Source organism: Colossoma macropomum, unplaced genomic scaffold, assembly GCF_904425465.1.
Source record: "Colossoma macropomum unplaced genomic scaffold, Colossoma_macropomum, whole genome shotgun sequence".
Lineage (NCBI taxonomy): Eukaryota > Metazoa > Chordata > Actinopteri > Characiformes > Serrasalmidae > Colossoma > Colossoma macropomum.
This window is the reverse complement of record NW_023494805.1, coordinates 29,581,662-29,595,224: the sequence shown is the minus strand read 5'-3', so window position 1 is coordinate 29,595,224 and position 13,563 is coordinate 29,581,662. Positions and strand designations below refer to the sequence as shown.

At 40.4% G+C, this 13,563-nt stretch overlaps 1 protein-coding gene across 1 annotated transcript in view; it reads left to right on the top strand.

Moving 5' to 3' along the window:
- Window positions 1-1,027: 1,027 nt before the first annotated feature.
- The window catches only part of slc7a8a (solute carrier family 7 member 8a), a 26,961-nt gene continuing 14,425 nt past the window's right edge, over window positions 1,028-13,563 (top strand). Inside the window, exons 1-3 of the mRNA XM_036596194.1 lie at window positions 1,028-1,923; window positions 9,793-9,997; window positions 12,474-12,625. Of these exons, the coding sequence (XP_036452087.1) occupies window positions 1,782-1,923; window positions 9,793-9,997; window positions 12,474-12,625 (499 nt within the window). The 5' untranslated portion in view covers window positions 1,028-1,781. The remainder of the gene's footprint in view (window positions 1,924-9,792; window positions 9,998-12,473; window positions 12,626-13,563) is intronic.

Here is a 13,563-nt window from a genome sequence, read left to right as displayed (position 1 = left end):
AAATGTGCCAATGTGCGCTCTCTTTCTTTCACTCTCTCTCTCACTCTCTGGGAAATGGCCTTTGATCAACACTACTCCGATTAGTATGCTGTGCTACAGTGTTCTCGCCTTGAATACTGCAGCAGCATCGTCCCGCGCTCCATTCCTTCATTCATTTCTGACAGGCTCTCTGATATCAGAGTTTTCTCAGCTTCATATCTCGGAGAAATAGGTCATATAAGCTGCTTTTCTGTAAAGCTGCTTTGAGACAACACTAGTTGTTAAAAGCGCTATACAAATAAATGTTGTTGTTATATAAGCATCAAAATCCCCTCACATGCATACATGCATGCATACATACACACACAAGGTCAGTATCACACACATGATTCACAAAATATTGTTTATCTCTAGATTAACATCTCTAAAGTAACTCTATCCTATAGAGTCCCACTGACTCTTTTGTTTGCATTGATTAAGCTGGTTGATGAGGCAGAATAGTGCAGGCAGGACTACAGTTGCAATACATTTCTGTATACTACACAGTGTTGGACACATGATACAATATGTAGCTAAAAATTGCAAAAGAGGCTAGGTAGGAACCTGCATGTAAAGAACCCTGTAAAACAGGCATCAATGGTTGTTAGTGGTGATAAGATGTTTTACAGCACTGATAATGCTTCTTGATAAGGTGTATAGATGGGAACAGAGGACAAATGATGGGTGCATAGCCCTAAATGAGCCTTATTCATTGTTGGAGAGTAACTGATGAACGAGTTTCTATGGGCGCGGTCCTTACACTGTGCTTGTGTGCGTATATGCGTGCATTTAAATGTGTCTGAGGGTTTTTGATACCCATATGACCTAATTATCGTTGGTATGTATGTGTGGGGGTAGCGAAGAAACAGTCTTGAAAAAAAACGGCTTGAAATGTGTGTATGTTGGGTGGGGGGTGGCGTTAGGATTAAAGAGGAGACCAGCTGTACTGGGTGGGGGGGGATGGTTTGAGGTTGGGGGAGGTTTATATTGGCCAAACACGACAGACCGTAGCTGCTACTATTTAGCGACGGCTGGTTACTCCTCCCTACGTCACTGCGTACAGGTTTTTAAAGGGCGGCCGAAGCTCCTCGCATCACATCACTGTTTATCTAGAACCCCCCTCTGCCGAGGCGCTGCCTTCTGAATTTCACACCTGAAACGAGCCAGCTGTTTGGATGTTTTCTTCGTGAGCGAAGCTGCTGGTCAAAAACAGGGGGGAATTTTTCTTTATTTATCGCTTTGTTTACCTTCGTGAGGGGTCTCAGGGTGAGATACTGACTCCACATGTATTTGTAAAAGAGAGAAGGACTCCACACGGACTGACAAAAACATTCCTATTGGAATATCGTTCTTAATCTGAGCAGTCACATTGACTGCTGTTATTTCTTTTCTCCCTGACAAAATCATCGAAATACAAAGCTGGTATTTCGTATTTCGATCGATACCGTGCTCCGTTTGTGCCCCTGAGATTCTGGTCTGCTGTGAAGCGTCTGCTTTCCTGTTTGTTTTTAATCCATCGCGCACGCGATGCCGTTGTGCTCACCTCAGAGTTTTTCACACGACACGAAACGCTAGACACTTTTTGTTGTCGTTAAAAGAAAGACGGTTGAAACTGAGAGAAAACGCTTCACTCTTTGTACTACCGGCTCCACAGAGGTGTCCTTTCTTGTTCGTGTTCAAACGGTGCCTTCAGGCAGCAGAGCAGCCGCACAGTTCAGCTCAGCGCACAGTCTTACAGCGAGTGAACGACCCAAGCTGCAAAAATGACGGATGGACCGAGACAAAGAGGCAGCGTGGCGACGGCAGGTAGCGGGGATGGAGCTGCGGGGGCTGCGAAACCTGCCGGAGAGTCTGTGGCACTGAAGAAGGAGATCGGCCTGGTCAGTGCCTGCGGGATCATAGTGGGTGAGTGCTGAGTAATTCCGTACATTGGGCTTTAAGGGGATGGCAGGGTGCAGTCTGGTGCATAGACGTACAGCCATTTAGTCATGTGGTAAGTGTGCTGTCAGCACAAGATCTAGAGTCATACTAATAAGTCTTGTATAGTGCTGCATAATATAATGCATAATAATAATGTTACTCTATATATTATAAATGCAGCTCTGCCTGTCATCTATAATAGCACACTAGAGTTGTTTAATATAGGAGTCTTATAGAAGCTCTGCATCCCCTTTTCATAAAGTGCCTATCAGAAGGCTGCTTTCTCCCTCTGTCACAAACACAGCAGTCATACTAGTCAGCTGACTGATGAGGGCACAGTTCTAAGCCAGGCTGCGTTAAAAGTGGAGCTACCTTACTTTGGTCTGTTTTGTTCTTACCCAGCACTTTTCCTCACGGTTTGTTCTCACACACAAATTGTGGTATAAGTGTGCAAATCTCAAGGCTGCTCTCTTTCTCTTCCTTTATCTGTCTATGTCATGCACTCACAGCAGTCAACACCACTCAGCTGACTGCTGAAGGTACATTTCTAAGCCAGAGGGGGGTTAAAGGTGGTCTTGTTCAACACTTTTCTTCAAGGTTTGTTCTTCCCAACAGGGACAGACAGATAAGCACTCAGAGCTTTGCTGCAGCAGAGTAACTGTTTTCCAGAGGCACATTGACTCTTTTGTTTGGGTTGATTAAGCTGCTTGATGAAGCAGAATAGTGCAGCCAGGACAACTCAGTTCAACTCAGGCTGATAGGTTGTCTGTATACTAAACAGCATTTGACACGTTAGAAAACTGTATGTCAACAAGGCAGCTTTTGTTTTGTACTGATCGGAGGCCAGTTTTAGTGTAGATCGTGTAATGGCTTGCATCTGTGTTTGCGTTAGGAGAATCAGCATAAGAGTGGCACTTTTTCTCACTGGACTGTGAGAGCCAGGTGAGAGTGACCTTGAGGAGAAGCATGGCTGGGAGGTTTCTATGGCAACTGAACAGTCTGAACACGTTCGAAGGGATCTCAAGGGGGAGATCATTCACAGTAGATAGGATGACGTTTGTAGAAGTTGCCCTTTTAACGTTCTGATCTGAGGCCAGATTGGTAGTCTCTTTGTTACTGCTCCAGCTCGTCTTTAGACCTTTGGTAGTAAAAGCTTGGGATCAGCATGCAGGGGAACTTTCTACACAGCACAGATTAACCCCTTAAACTCTAAGGGCCAGTTTTCCAGCCCCAGATTAAGCCTAAGCCTAGACTACAAAGCATTTCCAGTGGTGATTCACCCTTGGCACTGCAATTTAGTCCAAGACTACAGTCTTAAAAATGATGGTTCTTTAGGCCTCTCTATTAAAGAAAATGGTTCTATATAGAACCATGAACACTCAAAGAACCCTTTGCATGATTAAAGGGTTCTTTGCATCATGAAAGAGTTCTTCAGTTTGAGGGAGAATGTACTGTAGATGGTTCTAAATAGAACCTTTTGCAAAGGGTTCTATATATATTGTGAAAAGGGTTCTTCTTATGTTACAGGCTTGACATCGGAACAGTGGAAGAACACTTTTCGGTGCTATAATAGAACGCTTTTCAAAAAGGTTCTAAATAGAACCAATTAAAACACACTGTATTATTTTGAAGAACACTTTCATGATGCAAAGGACCCTTTAATCATGCGAAGGGTTCTTTGAGTGTTCATGGTTCTATCTCGAAGCATTTTCTTTACTAAAGAACCCAACAATTTTTAAGTGTGTAGACGTAATCCATGCCCGGGAAACCGACCCTAAGGGTCTTTATATGGGTCCACACTTCAGTTCTTCACTCTCATAACTGTAAAACGTATGTATTCATTTTATAGAGATTTCCAAATAATTCATAGTACTATAGAGATTACTAAATAATTCATAGTACTTACTAAATAATACATTTTAAGATTAATAATTGAATAATAAGGCTGCAATTGAAGGGGTTGAGGGTGCTCAGAAATAAACAGGAAGCAAACCAGGCACAAATTTACAGAAGTTGCATTTGAGTTATGGCTTTATCATTGACATTAGCTGGAAAGTTGCATGACGTGATGATAAGATTCATGTGGAATCAAGTGCAATAACAACCCTTCTGAAATAAGCTTGAAAAACATTACAGTCCCTAAAACGTCTAATTAACAGTCAATTGAGCTACCTTCTGGCTTTGCCCTGGTTGCTCTTCCACACACTTCTCACGTGAATATCATTATCAGCTGACTGTCGAATTGTGTCTTGCAGATGCCCACCAGCCAGGCTTTGTTCTGCGCCTGCTTCACTGAATTTCTCAGAAAGCATTAGAACCACTTCCAGGTATCGCTTCAGTCCACCTCAGCCTCCCCACTAACAGCAAAGAATCTTTGGTCAGCTGACAGTGACCCCTAACCCAGATAATTCCTAATATTAATAGAGCATTAGGTTTATTGGCTTTGCTCCAACTGGGTCTTGTTGCAGCTTGTGGGTTCTGGCTGTAGGTCAGCAGTGCACAATACATTATAGCGCTCACCGCTGTTAGAGGAGACACTGCTTTCGCACAAGTCGTCGTGCTTTATTTTCCAGCTGTTGTCGGTCACAGCCACTCCGTACATAAGTGCAAACAACTTGTCTCTACCTAGCTCACATCTCTCTCTCCCTCTCTCTCTCTTTCTCTCTCTCTCTCTCTCTCTCTACCTAGCCCTCCTTCCAATAAGATTCCATAGCAAAATGAACGAAGAACAATAAATGCTGGAGAACACATAACATAAAGCTATCATGCCGGAACATTAAGTGAACATGCTAAAATATCATTTGAATTTTTAAAAATGAGCCAATGCTAATAAATCACAGTGTTTTTTTACAGTGTACTATGAGCATCTTGATGAATCACAGCTCCAGATGATGGAACAATGCAGGCTATTCTTTAACTAAGTCACTTTGTTGTTTCACTAATAGGTTCTTAAAATATTGCAAGGCATATCACAATTACAATATGTAGCAATATAATAGCAATGCAGATATATTATCCATATTATACAGCCCTGTTGTAGGTAGATCTCCAGCTTATGAAGGTTTTTGGGCCAAGCCACTGCAGCTGAGTGGTAGTGGTGTGGTTTCAGCTGACTCATGCAAATTACAGTATCGTCACTTTCTAAAATGCTAAGAGAGTAGGAAAGCAGCAGCTAATTAAGATGATGGAATGAAGAGGACTAACCAACGGGGTGGGAGGGAGGGTCTAAGCTCATGCATTCTTCACCTTTGCTATACTTGGAACCGATTAGACTCAAACTCAGGTGAGGGGTGCTGATGGATTAGCTGCTGGTCTACTTGGACTACATCCAAACATCAAGTTGGTGTACAGTAGCTGCCCACTAGATATGAGGGTGTCGGCTGTGAAGGTTACTGTAGGCTAATCTTTTGGCTAGGTTTTAGGCCCCAAGTCACTACCATTCATTAAACATGTGATTAACTGATAGGAGATCAATCAGCGCTCACTTGAAAGTGCAGAAGCTCTGAGTACAAGTCAGAAGGTTGTTGGTTCAGGTCACAAAAAAAAGATGAAAGTGCTATGACCATCATCATTGTGTCTCAGAACTAAGCAGCACCTCGATATAGTTGTGACGCCTGTCCTTGTAACACAGGTTCGGAAGCAGAAATGAAAGCTTTTTGTTCAAAAGAAACTGAAAAAGCACTCTCTAATTTTCACTCAGCGGAAGAGACTTTTTGGGAACATATTGTTTATTGTAGGATGCAGGCTCAATGGCTATTGTTAGTGTATAATATTAATAGTGTTCAATACAGCTACTGTATACAGGATACGTTCTGTTTGTGTGTAAAATCCTCTCTATAGAAAGCACAAAGAGCCGTATGTTAACTCAAGATGCAAGTTCAAGTTTCTATACTACAAATATAGAAGGAATAATAGGGCCTTATGCACGCACTGTTCTCCTGCAGTGCGGTGTGGCCACAACCTACTTCTGCTTCCTGTTGTCACGTTAAAAAAAACATTACATTGGTCAGAGTACTGAGTACCACAGCCTGTTATCACACTCAAAAGAATTCACCATATATCCTTCCTTTTTAACAGTAAAATAAACCCATATATAAATACTACTGATTCACCATGATGTAGACAGGAAAGCCCATGTACGCTTCAAGGCTGGTGATCAAACAAGCTGACAGATAAACCACTTCAGAGCAGAAGATTATAGAGCAACAGAGCAGAATCAATAGGGGGTTGGAGGGGATTAGCAGCAGGCAGCCTGTTGGGGAGATTTATTAGTACAGGATAATATAATTGAGATAGTGGAATCACAGTGAAATTTTATAGCCTCTGAATGTACAGCATGGCTGATACAAACAGCTGGCAAATCACAGATAAAATAAAGTTGACACGCTGACATACTACATTGATTCTCTTCGAGGAAGCAGCTGCAGGTTTAATGGACCTGTCCAAACTCTGCCCACAAAAAATGCTTAATGCTTAAAAAAATATATATATATATTTTTCAAAAAGCATTCAGAATAATGAGAAATATTAACTTAGTTTGTGTTAAAATACCAAAGCTATTCAAATTAGACTGCTACAGTGTTTGTGCAGAGTTGCTACATAACATTGAGTTTTTCCGATTTAAAATGCTATACTACTGAGGTGTATTAATGCAGGGGCTTTCAACTCCAGCTCTGGGAAACTGCTGCCCTGCACAGTTTTAAGTAGCACTCCAAATCAAACTCATGACGGGCATGATAATTATTAATGATGCACCAGGATGATCGGTATTTCAAAATATTTGTTTTAAAAGTAAAACCAATAATTCAAACTGATTTTTGATGATGTATTTAATACACTCCAGAGGAGCTGAATGTTTAGGTGAGGCTGGGCTGCTGTTCTTAAATATCTGCATTATTCAGGTAGATCTACTACCAGTTTCTACATTTTATAAGTTATATATATGCTGTGTATCAGCATTGGTAGCTATGTACACAGAGCATGGATAGGTCAGTAAATAAGTTAGTCAGGTCCTAAAGGTTCCCTTTTGTAGTCTATAAGAATATTAGTGCCAAAAGTAAATAGTCTGGGAATATCGGTGCCTGTAGTGGCAAAGCTGCTGATGCTGCTCTGTGCTGGACTGTACAAATCTCACACACACAGAAAGAGGAAGTGAGGAGAAGTATTGGGGACAGGAAGCCCTTGTGCTCGGGTGTTCCACTGGAGTCAGCAATGCATGGGTCCACTTTGTGTTGGAACTGCACATGAGCTGTAAATTGCAGTCTGAAAGGAATTGTGGGCAAAACTGGCCCTAACCAGAATTTCAGTCTGCTTTGTCTGAAGTCAATTAGCACTGGACCGCTGTGTTTCTAGGAATTAAAACCAGAGCGAACTAGCTGGAACCAGATTACTCAATGCATAGGTCTTGCTTAAGCAAGTCACTATATAATGCCATAATGCCATGGATCATATAAAGTTGTGTAATGTCTACTTTGGTGGCATGATTAATGCAAAAATTTCATCATTGTGATTAAAGAGGAAATTAATATGGATGATCAGTAACCAATCGTCTCACCACTAATGATTCACTCATAATTCACTGTTGGTATGTTTGAATCAGTTTGCATATTGGTAAAACTGACAGGGATGTAGGTGCTAACACATATTTGCATATTTAAGAAGGATGAATAGAAGGGAATATTAATGCAATATACCCATTAAATGAGTAGGTAGCTCATATCTGTCCTGATCTTTTACCACCAGCCATTGAGTCATGAGGAATATGATATAGCCCATGTGTGACCTTTGGTCTAGTTATCCAGGTAAGCCTTGAGCCTGCAGGAGCTGTTGCCCAAGTAGGCCTCAGCCTTGCAGATTTATGCAGTTTTGTTTTCTTTTTATAATGCTAGAGATTAAGATCTCAGTCTGGGAAGCTGACCTAAAGATCAGGATCAGAGGAAAAAACACTGTTCATGTTAGGCATCCAACAGGGTGACAGTAAAGGCGTCCTAGGATGAAGGTCATATGGTCCTTTTCATGTGCACCAGTTATTTTTCTTGTCCTCTTTTGTTCCTGAAGCCTGTTCTCAGTAGGCATGAACATCTGATGGGTATGGAGCGTGTCAAGAGTATTGTTCAGGTTAAAACACGTGTGCATGCATGTAGCACCATACTCACACGCTATTCATTCACAGGGCTGTGTGTTGTTTAGGGCTCTCTCTCTCTCTCTGTCACATCCACACACTTGGCCCATCTGAACTCATTCACCTCACTCTGTCTCCCCATCCTCATTTCTGACTCAGCAAATTACTCTTTCTGTCTGCTGGCCTTGTGCTTTCCCGCTCTCGCCCTATCCCCGCCCCCCCCCCTCTCTCTTTGACATTCTTATTTCCTTTTGATTCACACAGTCAGGTCTCTGCCTTTTTCTACCTTGCTGGTCTTTTTATATCACCCCATTTGTCTCTGCCATGCCAAGGCGAAGGTTTCTCACAGATATTAATGTCCTGTCTCTTTGTGCTCAATTGGCCCCCTCTGCTTTCTGTGTCCTCAGTGCCACATCTAGAATGGCTTTATTTTCTGATATAACCCTTTTGGTTCCCGAATTCAGTTACTGTATGAGATCATGTATTTCAGGGCCCCACATTGCAGTTTCTGGGGTGGTCACAATTTATCCTCTGAACTCACCGATTTTAAACTATGCTATGTAAGTTTTGGGGATTTGGAGACCTCTTTGGTGGAAATGTGTAACTGCACACAATGTATGGGAGAACATTTTGTAATGTCGGTTGTGCTTTGGACCTCTTTCCTGATTGGATGAATCTGATGATTTCGAGCACATTGAAAGAGTATTTAAAAAGAACTTGAAACTTGGTAAAGAATTTGTCTTCTGAGGATGTAAGTGAATTATCTACTACTGTCATCATATCTCCATCAGTATAATGTTGATTTCACACTTGAGACCTACACATTGAGCTGGACCTTATTTTTTAACCTGTGTGTGACGTTAATAAGTAAAACCATATGATGTGGTCCGAAAAACTCCAGCGAAATCCAACCTGACACCTCTGACTTTTAAATGATTAATTCAGGCTTTACAGGGTAACTCGCAGCACACACACAACATATTTCAGAGTGTTTTTTTCTCCTGACTTAAAAAAACACATAAATAGTGCATAAATAGTACATCCCGTAAGCTGTTATTAGTACTCAATTTCTATAAATTTTATTGTCAGTTTGAATACCAATTTTGATGGCGATTTTTATAGTTTATGATTTTTTTTTAATCTTTTTAATGGCTTTCTTCTTATCTTTTTTCCATTAACATATTTTGGAATCTTTGAAAGGCTGTACATGGTTTGTTATTGTTCAATTAAGTCAGTTTTTATTGTTTTATAGTTTTCAACTCTGATTATTTGATCGGTTATCAAAGTAATCCTGGATTAGTTGTTTTATAGTGAGAGCCTTAGTAGCTTCTCCTTGCCTGTTCAGGCCTTCAGGAAGGACTTTGATGGATTTGCTGAGTGAGTGTTATTACTTTGCCCTTTGCCTGCTACGTGTGTTACACCCTTATCTGAATTTGAAATGATTCCTGTTAGACACACAGGACTCAAGCCTTTAAAGCTCAAGCCTTGAATGTTTTTTGCAATTTCACTGTCATGGTCAGTGATTGGTTCTTATAAAAATATGTCAGCTAATCACATCTTCCCTTTCTTCCTCTAGTCCAGCAAAACATTCTTAAAGTGTATTAATCAATCATGTAAATAGGACACAGCAATGTCATCAAAAAAGCTTGAATACCCCAAATAACACATAAGTATGTCGCAAGTTTAGTGTTCCACTTTATTAACCCTTATCTTTCTTGCTCTTTTTGTCCCAGGTAACATCATTGGCTCAGGCATTTTTGTCAGCCCTAAAGGTGTGCTGGAGAACGCCAGCTCTGTAGGCCTAGCACTCATTGTCTGGATCATCACAGGCGTCATCACAGCCATCGGAGCGCTCTGCTACGCTGAACTGGGCGTCACCATTCCCAAGTCTGGTGGCGACTATTCTTACGTCAAGGACATCTTTGGAGGACTGGCAGGGTGAGAGTTTTTAAATGGGAAAAATATTATGTGTACCACAATGGCTATCATGCTTTAGTGAACCAAGACAAAACATTATTATTTCTCATTATTTAGCTTTTTATCTCTGACTTATCATCAGTTGACTTTGTGAGTGATGCAAACACACTGTGTAAGTTGTGGGATTTCCTGGGCCTACATTTCAAGCTACATCTTGAATGGGATGTCTTTCATGAGTAATTGAAAACCCTAGCAATAGTAGCATTATTCATTAATAAGTAATTAATAATAGTAATTCTTTGTTCATTTAAGTGTTTTGTGAGCAGTCACTAATGTAAAAATAATTTTATTATAATGGTTTGGATCTCATTGCATTGCACTTGTTGAAGACATAATGTCCCAAAGCTCAGTGGTATAAGGAATTGCAGACATTAGGCTAACAAAGGTATCAAAGCGGAATCAGTGTAGACAAAATGAGCTTCTCTCAGAGCAAATGGAAAATGAATGGAAAGTGGCTGCTGTGTTTCCCCTGCTGTTTCCATCCTTCCACACAGCTAAATCCCACTCGACCAGACCTCCTACAGCCCTTGTGTTAAATGAGAAAACTCCTTCACCCTTTACTGCCACTACCAACAGCCTGTCAGCTTGTAACCCTGTTAGCGCAAGTGTCTCCAATTCAGTTGTTAGCTAATTAGCCCATGTGTGATAGCTGCTGGACTGCACTAAGAGGACATTTGCTAATACTAATACAGTGCTTACGATAGGCTTATGCTTTACTTACATACCAGTGAGTATCAGTGATACGGTCTGCTCTGCATTGCATGCTTAACCTTTACCACACTGACTGCATATCACCATGTTATAATATGTAATAATTCTTATAATGATTAAGCCTATTGCACATTGCATTAGCTGTATAAATCCAAATTAATAGTATACCATTACTAGTAGGACAGTGATACAATATTTTATTATTTAGGCTGTATGCTCTAGCACATTGGATTTGAATTGAAACAATAAAGTGAACATCAGCTTTAATTTAGAAGTATTTACATTTATTTTGGTGGAACAATACAGGAATCACACCCCCTTGTTATGTGCCTCCATTTCAGGCCCCAATTTCCATTTCAGGGAACCATAAGCAATTAGACATAAATAAAATACATTTTTAGTGTGTGGTAGGAAATATTTTGCAGTCAATGACTTCTTGAAGTGTGTGACTCATACCCTTTCCCAGACAGTGGGTATCTTCTGTTGTAATGCTTCTGTTGTGAAGTCTTGTGGTGGCATTTTCCGTTCTTCCTTGTTTTGTAGGTTCTTCACTCATGTCTGTCTTGAGTAAGTAAAATATACGCTGACTGAGTGAAACATTCCACTTATTGACCCAGAAAAAATCCACATCTGCTTTCGTGATATGTGTCAAGGTGAAGTGTCATTTTTAGGTATTTCGTTTGATGTGAACAGTTAAGGTGTTTTTATATACTTCAGAGTTCAGTCAAAAAAAAAACTATAAGGTGAGCTAATTTCACTGGCCACCATACACGTCCATGCCAACATCTTTCACAGATGAGGTTGTTTACTTTGGATCTGTTCCCTTTTTCCCAACTCTTTCTTATTTTACCACTCTGGTACATTTTCATCTCACCTGACATAAGACATTGTCCCAGACATCTACAAGCTATCTGTGTACTTTTGTTCCTAAGTATGTTCAGTAGTTTGCTGTCGTGGTGAACTCTCTGAGATCATGCTGGTGTGTATTCTTAATTGCAGTTTTGACCTATCCAAACCCACATCCTGGATGGCTTTCTTGACATGTTCAGTAATTTTTATTCATTACTGAAAGTATTCCTGATGTACCAAACATCTGATTTCGATGCAGCTAATATCTCGTCTATGGCTCTGATTTTTCAGCCTCATAGTGGCTGGCTTACCTTGCAATTAAACTTTTAAGGTCCTCATATAGAGAGACAACAGCAATGCAATAGCAGATGCAAATACCTTATCTGGAATCAGCTCTAGGCCTTTTGTTATCTATAAGAGCTACTGATGCAACAACACATAGCTGAAAAAACACTGAGAAAGAAACAATCTAATATTTAATTGTCCAGTTAAGTGGTCTTCTGAAATAGAGGACTCTGTACTGAAAAAAGCTAGATATAAAAATGGACTGTGTAAAAAACAAAGCAATTTTATTTCTGTATGAAGATGAACCATTTTATTCCTAATGTAAGTACCGTCGACATAACCCTTTAAATGGGCAGTGCCCATGGGTGGGCCCAAAGTTTTATTACACACTTCTATAACTTAAGAATAGCTCAGCCAGCTTGAGTTGAAGTCCCTGTACCCTGTAGTTACTGAATAATGAGGCTTGCATGTAATGAGCCTGGGTAAAAACTGATAGACTGCTTATATGTCACGGTTGTTGTTTCACTTCAGAACTAGTATGCCAGAGCATTATATCAGTGTGATCATGTTTGTGTATGTTTGCTTGTTACAGGTTTCTAAGGTTGTGGATCGCTGTGCTGGTGATCTACCCCACTAACCAGGCAGTCATCGCTCTGACCTTCTCTAACTATGTCCTGCAGCCCCTCTTCCCCACCTGCTTTCCCCCAGAGAACGGCCTACGTCTGCTTGCAGCCCTCTGCCTATGTAAGTCCTGCTGTATGCTGGTGGGGGGATGGGGGTTTTTCACTTACAGCTTAGTAAAACAAGCAGAGAAATTCTGTGAAAAGTCTGGATTCTAAACTTCCAGTCAATACCTCATCTGTAGTTGTAAGTAAAAAAGGAGATATTTTATTTTTAATTAATTTTGCTGCAAGAAAAAAAGTGTTCGTTACATTTTGCTATATTCCTGAGTTGTTGACTCGACCCTGTGGAAATAGAATGTGAATTGAATATAAATGTAATTTTGTGTAATGAACTAGGTAATGAAGTATGTAATTATATAATCACATTTGAGTAATGTAGCAAAAACAAAGTAATAAATCTCGACTTCTAAGGGCAAAGAATATGCAACATGCACAAAAACTCCTGAAAAGCCCATAAATCTACACCTGCAAACACTTGGAAGACATTTCAGACACATTTTAGGAGCTGTTCCCATTCCTTGCCCTCCCTCCACCAACTCACCACAAACGAAACAACAGTTTATATGTACATGCTTTATTTCCTCATCTGTTTGTGATTTTCTTGTTGTTGTATGTCTGTTGTTCATACCAGAACATATTCAGTCATGGTGCATGCACAGCTTTTTCTTGTAAAGGCCCTGGGTTGCTATAGCAACTCACCTTGTCAAGATGGTGGTCCCTGGGGCCGTACTAATAGTGCTAACCCACAAACAGATTTTTACAAGTGTTTCACTTTTAAAATAAGGACCTGCAAGAGGACATTGACACTTGATCAGTGTTACTACTCTGTGAGTACAGCCTGGTTGAAGTCTGGGCTGTGATTGGTTTATTCTGATCAGCAAGTGTCTCAGTGCTTATCCAGGATCAGCTGTACACTGTTCAAATATTCAGACTGATTATTATACAAAAGTCAGAAAGCAGCTTTGAGTTATTCAGTTATTTGCTATTTTAATAATTAGG